Source organism: Euprymna scolopes, chromosome 40, assembly GCF_053919585.1.
Source record: "Euprymna scolopes isolate OS-2025 chromosome 40, ASM5391958v1, whole genome shotgun sequence".
Taxonomy (NCBI): domain Eukaryota; kingdom Metazoa; phylum Mollusca; class Cephalopoda; order Sepiida; family Sepiolidae; genus Euprymna; species Euprymna scolopes.
In genome coordinates this window covers 179,473-196,767 of record NC_136521.1, presented here as the reverse complement: position 1 = coordinate 196,767, position 17,295 = coordinate 179,473, and the positions used below count along the sequence as shown (strand labels likewise).

Here is a 17,295-nt window from a genome sequence, read left to right as displayed (position 1 = left end):
TTTTTTATTTAAGAGTGCACACACACCTTGAAACACCCGGGCAACGCCGGGTACCCCCGCTAGTAGTATATAAACAAATACATTTAAAATGGAACTTAGATATTAAGAGCAAATAATTACATGCTTACATTTTGCCAAGTAAATATGCTTCAGCTTTTCACAGGAAAGGAAGAATGTGATGAAATTAAAGCAGTAATAATTATTCTTACCGATTTTGAATGTTGATTGTTTTTGTTAAATTAGTGAAATAATTTTATATTTAATGGAAGGATATGAATAAAATAAACGTTTAAATATATTAAATTTTAAATTGTTTAGTTGAAAATAAATATTATATAAATGTTAAGGCTTTTACTTTTAAATGTAAGAACGATTACTCAACAAAAAAATGCCAATTATCCGTCTCATTCCGTCGTTTTTATGGAAAAATTAGTTTACCGTAAATAATTCATGAATAATAAATACATAGTTGTTTTCTTTGGAGCTAGTTAATTAAATAATGAATAGTTTAATAATATAATCAGGATAAAAATTTATAGGTAGACTTCAATTAATCTTTTTAAATGAACAGTTATTTACGGGAGGAATAAATATGATTTGTTGAAAGCTGAGTTCTTTCAATAAATAACGTTATTTTCGTAAATTCAGTTACGAATTTTGATAGATAATTGGATAATTGAATCGGATTACACAGACAGCGTTTTTATATATATTTTGCAAGTGGCAACCATAGAGTTGAAGAATAACATTTTGCTTTTATTTTAGAATTTGATTACAAAACGTTCAGAAGTATGACTGAGTTCTGAGAAATCAAATGTGGCGCTATAAGATAATATCTCCTTTTGCGTCGTGAATCCAATGAGATTTTGTTTGGAAGGATGCCTACATACACTATATAAAGTAAGAGTTTTATTAATTTATTCTTATAATTTTGCAAATTTAAATACTTCCATGTTCTTTATATCAAAACTTTCCTTCGCCATGTCCTTTTCATTTTAAGCATAAGAAAAACTTTCCGAGTTACCTGTGAATTTTCGCTATTAAACGAAACACGTGTAAGAAGAAGCAGATTTGCATATAAATAAAATACTATTGTGTGAAATAAATATATATGCTGGTTTTGGAATTATAACTAGCAATGTATATATATATATATATATATATATATATATATATATATATATATATGTTATTATTATTTATAATATTCTGAATTTTATTGTTTATATAATTGAGAATTCGGTAATCATTCATATACCAATGAATTTTATGTCTATATAAGTTGACTTAATTTGTAAGCTTCAACGTTACCATTTTTTTGTAATCGAGCATTCATATATTGTTTTAACAACTTGATTTAAATTTGATTACAAATTTGAGAATAAGAATTCAATTGGATACGTTTTTTTTTAACTTGTGCTGATTTATAAATATGATTCATAAACAATTTTAATCACGAAAGCTGCATATAACTTTTTAATGTCCATTTGGCTTGGCTTTGGTAAGCAATTTTTTTCTTTTTTTTATTTCATTTTGTTTTATCTGTCTCCAGAAATTGTATTTTTATTCACAAATTAAAATTACACTTGGAGGGCATTATGAAACTTACATATAAAAAACTATTAAAAAATTATATGTTTATTAAAAAAACATCTTCACCAGATTGATATAATCAAATATTTACCGGATATTTCATCTAATCAAAGGAGAAACAAAGGAAGCATGCCTACTTCTGATTGGTACCTTGTGCTTTGGAAATATTACGATACACATTTGATCCTTTTACCTCCCTGCTACCAAAACCTCTCACTTACGGATTTACCATACAATTCAATATCCTTTTCATTCTGAACCAATACCTAATTTCCCTTACTTTATGATTTCAAAATTTTAAAAACTTTTAATCATGATTTTCAATGTTTATTGCATTTAGCAAATTAGGTATGAACCATTTATAATATTTTCTAATGTTTTTCCTCTGAGGAGATGGGTACACATCGAAAACCTATAGGTTAAGGAAATATATTTATTGAAATGTATTCTTTGTCTTGCATATAATAAAAACTCTAGATTTGAAATTTAACCGTTTCACATAACATTTAAATTAATATATATATATATATATAAGTATATGTATATATACACATATGTATATATAAATATGTATATATATGTATATAAGCATAGGTATATATATATGTATATATATACATATGTATATACATATACACACATATGTATGTATATATATATATATATATACACACATATGTATATATAGTTACAATGCATGTACTTATTGCGATCGTGCTTGTTTCACGTAAAAACAGTTTTCATCTGACGAGCGACGAGAATAAAATTCTACTCACTTATTCTAAGTGCATTCATACACAAATAAGCTGTTAGGCATTTGGAGAACGCATCAGGATTTTTACACATGCCTGAGGAAGGCATAGAGGCTTACCGAAAAATTATAGAACATCAATATACTCTATTTTGTTTACAATATTTTCCAAGCTAACTATATATATATATATATATATATGCGTGTGTGTGTGGGGGGGGGTGCATGTGTACATATAATATACACGTGTATATATATCACACACACATATATATACGTTTATCTCTCTCTCTCTCTATATATATATATATATATATATATATATACTTCTATTATTATTTTTGATGTCCATATCCCTTCACACCTATGCATTGTGACATCTATCTCTACTTATTCACATACCATCTGACTGTCTGAACTACAAAGGATACGTATTCAACATTAAAAATAAGTTACATTCTTAACCCATAACTGAAAGTATACGAACGTTGTATTCTAAATAAAATTTTAAATTTCATAATGTGACGTTTCAGTTTTAAATTCAAGTTGTTGTTTTCTTTTGTGTCTGTGTGTCTACATATTCATTTTTTCTATTTGTTTAAAAAGAAAACACAACTTTATGTACGGGTTGTTAAATTGAATTCACGTGTAAAAGATCGAGCTAATTTGCATGTTCTTTTAAACATTAATTTTAAAGTATTTTCGGTTTTCTTATGGGATGTAATTATGTTAATGAAGATATTCTACATGATCTATACTTATTATTTTTTTTTTATTATTATATTTTCACCGCAAACAAGGTAAATTGCCACTTTGGTGTAAGGGGCTACTATGTAGGGATTTGGGCAGCAATATGTCGGTTCACGTTACACTTGAACTTCTGCACATCAATACTGTTGGGGAAGCAGGGACCTGGAATGGAATTCCAAAGTCTAGCGGTTCTAGGGAAGAAACTATTGGAGTAGCAAGATCTTTTACATCTAGGAATCTCTACATCTTTTACATCTAGGGATCTCTTGCGTAATATCTGTGTAAAAAGTTTATACTAAACACAAAACTCTTTCTATATATATTTATGTATACGTATATATTTTTGTTTAAAAAATTTTGCCTACCAAACTTCTCCTAGAGTTTTTGGTCTGCAGATATGAAACTTCAGATATAAGGTATTTGAACTACTGCGAAACTTTATATTTGGGTTTTAGCCCGGAAAAATTGGTACGAAAGTATGAAAATTTAAATAAATGAAATTTGCCAGGTTAAGGTGTACGCCGGCATTACGAATATGTATAGATAACGTAGTAGCTATTGGTTGATGTTTTAATTTTAAGGTTTGCAGCAAACATGTCTTCATAGCTCCGACATTAACGTCAAATCGTAAGCTAAATGTTTTGGTTTCGATTCTCGGTCGTTGCACTCGAGTTATTTTATTAAACGTTTTAAATCATTACTTAATATATGGTCCAATATTATATAATTACCGAAGCTGCCTTCCAGGACACTATATATACACATATAAGCTAATTTTGGCATATTTTTGTTTTAAAATATAGTCCGTTTTTTACCAATTGTCATAAATTTTTACCATAGAATAGTATTATAATCTTAAAAAAAACTGTAAAATTTCATGTAGTTCCGTCCTATAGAACTAAAGATATAAGCATTTCAATATTCAATTCGGCTACCAGTACAAATATATCCAGACATACACACACACACACATATACATATATATATATATATATATATATATATTAATACCCTCGTTTGGGGCAATTTTATAAGTTTGAAATCTCACCGAGTTTAATTAGAATTTAACTAATGAAAGCTTGTTGGAAATGTAATGAACTGAATTGTGTAGTGGGCTAGGCGACATTTGCCCTTAAGTTCCCACAGCAAGGGGATCATCCACATTTAGAGCCCATTCATGCCACCTTTTTCCAGCCATAAATGTTACAATCATAGTCATTTGTTTTCCTAGTATTGCATATGAAATACAAATTATCTGATATCTCACCAAAATCTCTGGTGTTGATGCTTGCTGCTATCGTTTCAAATGATCTGAAATAACAGCAAGGGAACTTGATTCTAAATATTTCTCATATGTTATATCTCCCCTTTTTGGTTTTCATACATAAAGTAAATTTCACAGTATATAAGAATTATTTGTATACTGGAGATATTCATAATCGTACCTATTTCCAAAAGAGGGGAAATATAACACATGAGAAATATTTGGAATTTTTGAGACTGTATATATAAATAATTTGTATTCTTTAAAGTCGTCTACAAAAAAGGCCTGAAAGTCTCAATGATAATTTATAGTATTGTAAGAAAAGCAATACATACCAAGAGTCAAATATAAAAAAATTAATTTAGAGTAATTTGTTAAAACAGTTATTTTCTCACAATACTTTCCTTTTACTGACGAAACCAGTAAGTACTCTGTGCTTATTTTATTATAAAAACTAGTACACTGATTCATTCCTTGAAATCAACAAATATTGGACAGACGTCAAATATAAATCAAATTAAAATAATTAAATTTATGAAGAATAAATTGTCTTTTCTAAATCGATTTTTAGGTAAACTTTTTAATAGAAGATTTTTACTTGAAAATCCATGAGATAACCAAGTGCGATCTTTTAAGTAGCAAAAACTTGAATTCAAATAAATATGTTTCTTTTATATGTTACATAGCAAATATAGTATGTTGACTACGTCAAGTTTGTTTTCATTATGCACCGTAGTGACGGTTATATAAATTATATTAAACACGGGAAGTTATGAAAATATTTCCTCTTTACCTGGAAAATTTATAATTGGTTAAAGATAATATAAAAGGAATAAAAACTGAAAAAAAATAATGATTTATCTTCTTCATTCTGTTGTATTAATTTTCACCATTTATAATTTACTAATTAAATACGAATAGTGTTCTTTAGTTTGTGTTATTTTTTACGTCGCTTTGATTAACGTACTACTATACTATTTGTAGAATATTCGAATATAATTGATGAACACAGCACAAACATAGCATCTCTTGTTCTTTCATTTATTGCATTGTCTTTAAATACAACATTTAACATATAATAATTCTCTTATAAAATATTATTTTTAGTAAAAACTTACTTTCTTTTGATATAAAGTGTGTTCAATCCTTAATATATAGAACGAACGTTTCCTCAAACTTCTTATCTTCTTACCAGTCGTTATAACTATATTAGAGGAAAAAATATTATCTGTAATACATTTAACATTTATTATTAACAATAGAACTAACGTTAATGGATTTTCCAAGAACTGAATAAGGTGTTACAAACAAACCCCTCTGATAATTGTCTCAATCTATAAGGATTGTTCCTTCTCCCAGATTAGCACACAACAGATGACTTGCAGTACCGTAATCGATCACAAAAAGTCAGACTATCATCGAATTTATACCCAAAGGGAATGTTATTGAATGATTTAATTTTAAAACAATAAATACTAGCAAAACACTCATAAAAATATTCATAAAGCGAAAACAATTTCACTAATTTGCAAAACTACAATAGGATTTACATTATTCATCCTCCACAAAAATAAAACGCATAAATATCATTAAATATTTCCAGTTCACATGTATATTTACAGAAAAGTAGTTCCTGGTGCATATAACATTTTTATAACTCCAAAACGTTTTACCTGTCCGAGTTTCATTGGGTTTTTGGTGTTTTTTTCCACTTTGTACCAAACAACTCTGACTTGCAAAGAATTTAATGGGGCCTTCTTAAGTTTCACATAATATATTTCGGCCCCAAATCTAACACATTGCATTCAACTTGAAAATACTATAAAATATAACAGTCCGAGAACTGAAGATTTAAAAACAATGAAAATTTCTCCAAATTGTCTGTAAATGTAAATGCATAGTTTAGTACCTCTTCAATTTACGGAGTGTGCTAATTTTGATAGGTTTTCTAGATTAAATTCAATGTTTACGGTATCTTGTTAGGTCAACGATAGTTAACATGTAAAAAAAATAGCTTTTTTTCTAATAAGATTATTATTTTATAACGATGCATAACATTTTTGAAAAAGTATTTTCTCTTTGCAGAGTAGATTTTTTTCTTTTTAGATTGTAAAATATTGAGTATGGTTGTTTGAGGGGTATTATAAATCAACTAGCAACATATACGCGGAAAATCAGGATTAAATATTAGAGATAGATGATGAAAGGTTTATTGTTTCTTTTTATAAATATTAGAATAAATTAAGAGAATATATCAATTCATTTTCTACAGAACTGCATCCCATGAAATCCCCTGCTCTTAAGTCTTGTAAAAATAAATAACTGACTATCAGTTATATAATGACAATTCAATAAATAAAAAATAAAAATTAGGAAATAATCTAATTATGTACAATGTTAAATATATTTTCAGTAAAATTAACAATATCTGTTTAGATTATATATTTATCTGGGCTAGAGAATATTTACTTGGTAGTTAACACATGATCCGTTTAGAAATTTTCCAAACTAGCGACCTTTTTGTATGTAGTTATACAATAATGTCTAAGAATAACAATATTTTATCAACTTGCATATTTAAAATTCACTGGAGTTCTATCTGGTTTGGAGGTTTGAATCGAAAAAATGATTATGCTAGCTCTATTAAACTAAAGATGGCGGATCTAAAAAAACACTTCTATCGTAGTGCCATATTTCAATGGATTTTTTCTGATTATCTTCTTTAAAGTGACTTTTGAAATATCGTTTTTATACCATGTTAAACATTTTTGATTCGTTTTGTTTAAGAATATAATCATGTGAACAGTTTTTAGTAATACATGATCGTCTTTGGAGAGCACCCTAAAAATATCAAGGAAAATATTTTCGTTGCGGGTAGTAAAACGTGCATTAGGCCCGGAAAAGAAAAAAATATAGTCATTTGTTGAAATGAAAAATTAAAACAAAAACTACTATAAATGTCGATTAATTCATTCTTATGTCATTGGAATGCAACTAAACAGTATATATATATATATATATATATATATATATATATATATATATATATATATATATACTAGCTGTACCCTTCCACGCGTTGCTGTGGCTCAATTTGGTGTAATGGAAAATTCTAATAAAAAGAGAAAATGCATGTTTCTTATATTCTTAGTACAGAAATCCACTCTAAAAAAAAAAAAATGAAAAAATGGTACTCTTGCAGAATTGGATCCTGATCCTCAGGATTACCGTCAATCATGGCTTGGGCTCGACCAACAATCAGTGGATAAAGCTAACGTTGGAACGCTAAATGTTTTTTTTCTTTTCTTTTCTTTCTGTATACAAAAATGTGAGTTAGTAATTAATGTTTGAGTGATGGGGGGGTTACTATACACAGATTCGAAAAAATTGTCCAAAAACAAATGAAAGCAAAGGTAAGGTAAGTTACATTTCTACCTAACTGGATAATTGTTTAGTGTTTTTATGTAAGGTAAAATGTTTAATCGGCTGGAAAAACAGAAATGGTTGCAGACTGTTGAATACGTTTAGTTTGGGAAATTAAGTTGAAAACTAAAAACTATACAATACAGTGTCAAAAACCCACCGAATATGTTACCATGACATAGGCTGACATAATCGGTGGGTGTGTGACAGTATTTTGTATAGTTTTTAGTTTTAACTCACTTTCTCAAACTTAACATAATCAACAGTGTCCGCCACCATTTGTATCTTTCAAATACACCGATAAACACCGTTTTTCGAGCTGACTAAACGTTACATTAAATGAAAAGGGTTTGTATTAACAGATACAAAGAAGTTGTCCAAAAATGAATATATAACAAATTAATGTTATCAAAGGCAAGAAAAGTAAATGTTCTACCTAACTGGATAAGATTTTAGTGTTTTTATGTCATGTATAATGTTTAATCAGTTCAAAAACATGCAGTGTTTATCGGTATATTTGAAAAATACAAATGGCAGCAGACTGTATCGAACACGTTAAGTTTGGGGAAATTTTGGGAAAATGAGTTTAAACTAAAAATCTATACAAAATACTGTTAGGAACTCACTCAATATATGTTACTGTGATGTAGGCTGACATATAATCAGTGGTTTTAAATTTTGATCGATACAGGTAACGACTTTTAAGAGTCCCTTTTAGTGATTACCTGGTTTGAGGATATTATACAACTAAATGGCAAATCTGCTCCAAAAATCCAGTATTATTTTACTTTAAGGCCCGTCTCATGTTCGTATATAACGAAATATTTTATTGTAGATTTCAGTGTACTAAAAACGAATCTGCAAACCGTTTCCGTCGCAAAAAGAAAGTTTTCATGATATGAAGAAATTACTTTTTCGAAAAGTGGGTGATCACTTTTCAATTTAAAGTTAACTTAGAATGAGCAGCCACTTTCTGGCCACCTTAGAGAGGGGCATTTTTCTGTGTGTGTGTGGGGCGGGGTGGCGGCCGACCCCCGCCCCTCCAACCAATTTAAGCAGGTAATTTTAAAGGATTTTCCAAGGGTAGAAAGAAAGCCCCCACCCAAAAAATCGTGGCCACAAAGTGGGTGATCATTTTACGTTAAATTATTATGGAAAAGTGATCTTTCACTTTTTAAAACTAACATTTCTTCATATCTTGGAAACTACTCGTTTGCCTTAATTATAAAGGTTATTTTCGTTTTCAGCGACCCCGAAAACCAATAGGAGTGGTAATTTTAAAGTAATTTTCGAGGGTGGAGTAATTCCTCATATTTACCTTTTTTCTTTTTTTTTTTTTTCAATAGCTTAAGAAATTAAGAATTAGACAAATTTATGGTGCTAATGCACTTACCAATCCGTACTATTTTTTAAATCGTATTTCCAAGTTTAATTAAAGTTTGTTTTGTTTTTCAATTGTATTCTAAATAATGTTAATGCTTCTGTACTGTTCCTTGTCTGCTTAAGTTTAATTTTTGTTTATTAAATTGTTAGGTGAAAGTCCAGAATAGTTACAAAACACCCTCTTCTCCCCATGTTAAGAATGGCTTTTTAAATAATAACGTTATTATTTCAGCACGGATCAATAAGTGCACGAGTACCCAATTTCTTTAATAAAGAAAAAGCATTCATATTTTAGAATAGATGCAAAACTCCCTTCCCATGTTAAGAATAGCTTTCTAAATAACGGTATTATTTCAGCACGGTACCTTCTCTGCATAAGTACTATCTTTTGTTTATTAAATTGTTAGGTGAAAATATAAAATAGTCACAGAACACTCTCCCTTTCCCATGTTAAGAATGGCTTTCTTAATAGCGTTATTTCAGCACGGTACCATCTTTTGTTTATTAAATTGTTAGGTGAAAGTATAGAATAATAACAAAACGTCCTCCCCATGTTAAGAATGGCTTTCTAAATAACGTTATTATTCTATTATTATATTATTATGGTACTTTCTCTGCATAAGTACCATGTTTTGTTTATTAAATTGAAAGGTGAAAGTACAGTACTCATGCAGAGAGTGATCCGTGTTATAATAATAACGTTAATATTTAAAAAGCCATTCTTAACATGGGGAGGGGAGGGTGTATTTTAACCTTACAATTGAATAAAAAAAACATATAATAAAACTGTAATTAAACCTGGAAATACGATTTAAAAAAATAGCGCGGACAAAAAAACTGTACTTTACCAACCAATCTTATATCGAAAAATAAAAAAAAACTCAAAATGCAAGCGACAAACTTTTTTTAGCCTTATACAATGAAGAAAAAAATGTGTAAATTAAAAAATTTGGAAGATAAACAAATGAATTATGTTTTTATTTTGTTTTTGTTTTTTTACTTATCGAGTAAACAGAAAATGAAATCTTTCGTCAATTCGTGGCTGTGAAATGAATCGAACCGAAAGTTCAGTTTTATCAACAGAACAGATTCGCACTAACGGTTAAAAAATATATTTATTTTAACATAAAAACATCACTCGACTCTAAAGATGGGTCGTCTGAAAATATCAAATAAATTGGTAACGTAGAAATATGGTTTTATTCACTTTTAACGAACCAAATTTACATTATATATATATATGTGTGTGTGTGTGTATGTATGTATATATATATATAGAGAGAGAGAGAGAGAGAGAGAAGGAAACAGAGAGAGAGAGAAAGAGAGAGGTATTACATTTATGTATGGAACTAGGATTCTAGCATTACGGTTAACACGTTTATTTATATATATATATATATATATATATATATATATATATATATATATATATATATATATATATATATATATATAACGTGTGTGTATTGCAAATTACAAAAAAAAAATACTTACTCTGGTCTGCGCCATATACGATTCTTCTTTTTCCAGAATGATTTTGTCTGTTTATTTGTATATATATGTATATATATATATATATGAATATATCTTAGTTTATGTATATATATATATATATTTAAATTTTGTAGCTTTATCTCTTGCGTTGTCTGGAGTTGACAAGTCTGCAAATAAAGAGAATAAAATATTAAAATTAATATCATTAAAATCTATTAAATATAAAAATAAATAGTAATCGATGTATAAATATGGAAATGTATACATATACATATAAATAATATACACGTTTAAATGTGGGTGTATGTAAATATATTTACTATTAAATTCTTTGGTTGATTACTATATTTGTGCTGATAATATTGCATAGTAATCGATTATTAAGTTCGCATGCTGAGGAAAAAGTTAAAATACCACAAAGTTAACTATGACAATACTCTTTCCTTCATTCATTTTATACCCAGTAGTAATATTTTCTAAATATTACCTCTTAAAGCATAACATAGGCTATATTCTTTAATAAATAAAAATATGGCAAACCAAACATACCAACACTTATATATTGAAAAAAAAACTGATTTTTTTTATATAGGGCGTTTACTTGAATTACGCATTGCTATTCTCAATCGAATTGGTTATTTTAAATTGCATATTTTCTGTATTCTATAGTACTTTCGGTTTGATTCATCAAATAATTATCAGTTCAGGTGCTTTTATATTTATATTCTGTTAAGCTTTAAGCGTTCGTTCTGTCATAGATCTTTTAGTTCATATATGAGGTACGGATATATGTTAGAAAATGCCTAGAAAAGGCAAACAGAAATACCAAATATATAAACACTACTACTTATTAAACGGATACTATTTATGTATTTAAATTACTTCACAAATACACTTTTTTTCTTATAACAACAATCTTACTTTCTTAATATATATATATATATATATATATATATATATATATATATATATATATGTATGTGTGTGTGCGTGTATATATATATATATATATATATATATATATATATAACTACGTGGGCGTTGATTGATATTTCATAATTTAAAAACTCATATATATATATATATATATATATATATATATATACATACAGAGAAAGAGGGACAGACAGACAGAATGAAAGAAAAAACAAAAATTGTTTATACATTCAGTAATATATTGTCTTTATTTTAAGACTTTATGAAGATGACTGACTTGAACTGATTTGATTGGATTTGAAAATAAAAGTCAATATTTGTAAATGGGTGGTGCATTTATTGCATAAAAAAACTGTTTTTAATATGAAATTGACGTTAGAATTAAATTATTCGGTGCCGCTTTGACGTGGAACTCGTGTTAGCTTATTGTTTCCATGAATATATATATATATGTTTGTGCAAAATATGACAATATAGTTATGGCATTCAAGCTATATAGACGTTTCCACATTTCATCCATGTGGAGAATCGCCAAACAAACATACATGGTATTCGTGTTACAGTGGTGTTTATTCTAGCTAGCTAACCAATTAGATTCGATTGTATTACCATTCTACGGGTTAATGTTTCCATTACCTAATAGCGGGGTTTCCTTCCAAAACGGCTCGGGTGATTTTTACTTCATCTTTGTTCTATTTTTATTGAGTGACTTACCTTCCTTTTGTAAATGTATCGACTAAATGGTCACTTGAATTTAACACGTGTGTGTTTTGAGTATATTACATTTCTATAAGTGTTGGTTTAGTTTAGTTTGTATTTAGTTATTATATTTTATAATAAAGTAATTTTCATTTTATGTAATAACTTTTTTGCTATTTAACTTTAATAATTTTGAGAGTTTAGAATTTCAAGTTTCTCATTTAGACATAATATACGCGGACCAATAAGGTTTCTACATGTACTGACTTGTAGTGAGCTTATATATTCCAATATTTGCGAGCAACCACTTTCTTCGAGTTCTCGGTTATAGATCACTAGTTCTTTTAGTTTTGTAATTTGCTTTAACAATCATGATATATGAAAATATAGTCCATGTAGTACTTCTTGTTATTCCGGTCTTCCGTTACATATAGTGTGGCTTATTACATAATGCCTCTGCTTAAGTAATTATTTTATAGTAGGCTAGTGTACGAGTTCTATAGTTACAACCTGATTCATCGTAAATAAAATCCTGTATTTCAATTTGGGTAATTGCTATTAGAATTCTGGTATATTCCTAGTCGTTATATATTTGTTCTGCTTAGTATTGTTTTATTCTTGCGAAATTAATCGTTTTCTAACGCCTTTGTTATTTTTATGCATTTCTTACAGATGTTATGTTATTTTATGCTTTGATTATTATGTCTAAGTTTTCGTAGCAAATAAACTCTTATATTTTATACGTATACGTTTACGTGTTTTCATTAAATAGTGCATAATCCATTAGCAGAACTTTGTAGTAGTATAAAATATACTTATTGAAGTAACTTACACAGAAATGTTTGCTTCAATTTCACATCCTGTTAATTTTCATGTGGTGTAACAAATTCATTGGTTAAAATTAAAAAAGGGTGCTTAGTTAATCTATACTAACACATACTAACACATACACATAATAGAACTTTACGTAGGCGTTGATTGATAATTCATGATTTAAAAACTCAATATATGAAAGACTCCCTAAATTTACTGAGGCGACTAATGTTACGAAAGAAGTTGTGTACATACACATGCAAACACATATATATATATATGATACAATTATTTGTTGCATAATACATAATATTTAACTAAATAATAATTTATAGAGGGTCTAGAAAATGAAAATAAAATGATAAAACAATACTGCATACATACTCCAGTGATGTGAGAGTTATTATTTGTTGTTTTTTCTATTTCTGGATGAGGGAGGATGTTTTTTACATTACCTTTTGATGAGTTACATTTATAGAAGTAAAAACAAAATATTGACTGTCTACGTAGTTACGAAACATTTCGTCTGGAAATCAATAAATACATGTTACTGCCATCTAAACTTTTATTCTTCATTCATGCGTGTTTTGGCGCAAGAAAAATAACATCTACCGAGTTTTAATTCTGAGTCTACCCATTAATAAAAGACACACACACACCACATATATATATATAGTTTATATCCGATATGGGCGGATATATTTAAAGCTTGTCCTCAAGCGCATGAAAGACTACTTAACAGAACTCAGGCGAAACATTTTATGACATAAATAGAAAATAATATATATATATATATATATATATATATATATATATATATATATATATATATATCCACGCTAGGATTCGTCAGGCTTATGCCTGACGAATCCTAGCGTGGATGAAACGCGGAATATTCTGTGTAGCTTAATCGCCATATATATTTTATCTCTTACTATCTAACTCTACCTATGCATTTAGCACTGTTGAAGTAAATACTTCAAGTCTACGCATAAAATTATAACTTCGTATATTAATTTATGTGATTAAATGTAGTTTATATATATATATATATATATATATATATATATATATATATATATATATATATATGTAGGGTGGATTGGAAATTCATCATGAAGTGACTGATAGTAAAGCCCTGTTTGGAAATGTGCAAATTTATTTTTAATATAATTTTGAAACACTTAATGAAGAAATAATTTCATGAAATGGAGCTGTTAACTGGGCCCCTTGTTCGTACGATTTTACCCTATGAGATTATTTTCGTTGGGGCTATGCAAATTCCTATGCATACTTTAATATTGTAGACACAGTAGATTACTTTAATAGAAATATTCGATGCGTTATTGCCGATATATAATTTTATTTAATGCGTAGTGTGTATGAATTAAACTTCTAAATTACACCATATTCGTATACGCGCAAGTCATCTGCCCTAATTTGCATAAATTCCAAAAATAAATCTTTTAATGAATCACATTCGTAAATTAAAAATATTTCCTATGATTTATTTTAATATATATTTCGCTGTCTCTAAACATATACTCTCTATTAGTGGCCTGGGAAGGCCACAGGGGATACCACCGAAGCAGCAAAACCGAAGCTTCCTGCAAGGATACTATATATACAAAGACAAATTTGGGCATATGTTATTAATAACTTTCATATAAAATTTCAATCATAGAATAGGATTAAAATCTTCAAAAAGCTTGCTAATTTTCATGTTTCGTCTTATGGAACCAAATATATTAGCATTCAATATTTAATTTAGCTCCGAGTATATATATATATATATATATATATATATATATATATATATATATGAAGAATAAAATACGTATTAATACTCTACATCATGTCGAAGAAAAAAAAAGTTTGGCAAAGGAGTCTTACTCCGAAATATATTTCTTAAAAAATAAACACTCGTTTATTTTATAAAAAAAAATCGCGTTGCAGTTTTTGGCTTCAAACGTATTTATACGCATATTATTCTTCAAATTTCACTCAGCGCTTCTAACGCATATAAACAAAAAAAATGCCATATATATATATATATATATATATATATATATATATATATACTGTGACTTGTTTGCGGAGAAAATTGAATTATATATATATATATATATATATATATATATATATATATATATATATATATATATATATAATTCAATTTTCTCCGCAAACAAGTCACAGTGACACGTTGAGGTGGGGGCTACAATCTGGGACATATGTTGCAGAGATATAAAGAAGGGAGATGAGCATCAAGATATATGTTACTATTACATTTGAACTTCTGTATGTCAGTACAGTTGGGAAAGCAGTATCCCGGAAGGGAGTTCCAAAGTCTAGTCTGAGGAAGAATTTATTGGGGTAGACGTAGGGATCTCTACTGTGTAAGGGTGGGGTTTGCTGATTATCGGGTATATCATGGGGGGTACGTCGAGGGTGTACAAGTGCTTGTCGTTTGTCCGAGCATTCACCATTAAAATACTTGTAGAACAGGCAGAGGGATACAACATTTCGTCGATGCGACAGAGGCTGAAGCCTAGATGTCAGTTCAGGACCTATCAGGTTAGCGACTTTCTTTTGAACCCTGTCAAGGAGTGAGAGACAAGTGGCAGCTGCACCAGCCCAAATGTGACAACAGTACTCCATACATGGACAAATGGTGGCCTTATAGAGGTACAGGATACTTTCAGGCATAAGTAGTTTCTGGCATTTTTGAGAGAGCCCACCTTCTTCGAAGCAGCCTTGCTAATGCTCTCAATGTATCTGCTCCAGCTCATGTTCCCTATAAACATTATATATATGCACTTTTTGGCAATTTTATGAGTTCGAAATACCAGTGACTATTGAACAGAATTAAACAAATGAATGCTCATTGGAATGGTAATGACCTAAATTGTGTAGTGCGCTATGGGACATTGGCCTTAAAGTCGAACAGCAAGGGGATCACCTTTTTTTACAGCTATAAAATGTTTTGATCATGAAATCACTATTAATAAGTTCTCCCACTCTTTATCCGCCTTTCGAACTCTGTTGGAAAGCAAGCAAACGAAACAGACTCAAATATGACCATCTTAAAGTCCAACGTAAACAAATTCTTGATGAACCGTCACCTTAAGTAATCTAATTTACCAAATTTCTACTACTAACGATTACAAAACTATTGTCCCAATGACTAGCGTACACTCATTAACTCTTATCCTCGAAAAGGATCCCAGGTTTTGTAAAAAAAATACATACATATATATACATATATTATATATATATATATATAATACATATATATAATATATATATAATACATATATAATATATATCTATTATATATCTATTATACATATTATATATATAATATAAATTATATATATATATCAAATATATATAATATAAATTATATATATATATAATATACATTATATATAATATATATATTATATATATCATATATATTATATATATATTATATATATATTATATATATATATTATATATATAGATAGATAGATAATCACATATATATATATTCATGTATATATCGAAACAGTGACTATAATATTTTAATATCGAAACAGTGACTATAATATTTTTAATTAAAATGTATGCCCTTAAAATTACAACAAATACTATTCTAAGATCCATCGGAATTATGCATTTCCTATTTTCATATTGATATGTTTTTTTTTAAATAAAGGATACTATATTTGAATACCTATGACAGCAGGTTTCATCATCAGGACAAGGAATTGGCTCTACCTTCATGGCTAATATGGAGACGTTTAACAGTTATATTCTAAATCCAGAGGTAAGCATGAGGATAAATTAATGGTAATTACCACTGAATTAGAAATTATTTTGAGCAAATATATCGAGTTTATAATGGGTCACATTAAGGAAAATAAAGATTAATCGTATACCATGCATCCATTAAAATTTCAATGCAATAATATATTAGCAATTACTGATTTTTTTCTAGAAAAAGTGTAAAATATGAGAATCAATATTTAAACGTGGTAAAAAGTGTTATTTCGAAATATTTTAAAGACATTTTTCTTAATGGAAAATATTTATTTAACGCAAATATTCGAATATATAGACATAAGCTATTTATTATAAGCTTAAGCTGTATATATATATATATATATATATAATTAAAAAACTTAAATTACATTGTAACAAG

The 17,295-nt window shown here is 28.2% G+C and overlaps 1 protein-coding gene across 2 annotated transcripts in view; it reads right to left on the bottom strand.

Annotated features, from left to right (window-relative positions):
• Positions 1-10,819, bottom strand: part of LOC145265348 (homeobox protein Meis1-like) — a 100,999-nt gene extending 90,180 nt beyond the window's left edge. For both annotated transcript variants that reach the window (XM_080121113.1, XM_080121114.1), the window contains exon 1: positions 10,659-10,819. In XM_080121113.1, the coding sequence (XP_079977239.1) occupies positions 10,659-10,673 (15 nt within the window). In that variant the 5' untranslated portion in view covers positions 10,674-10,819. The remainder of the gene's footprint in view (positions 1-10,658) is intronic.
• Between the last annotated feature and the right edge of the window lie 6,476 nt (positions 10,820-17,295).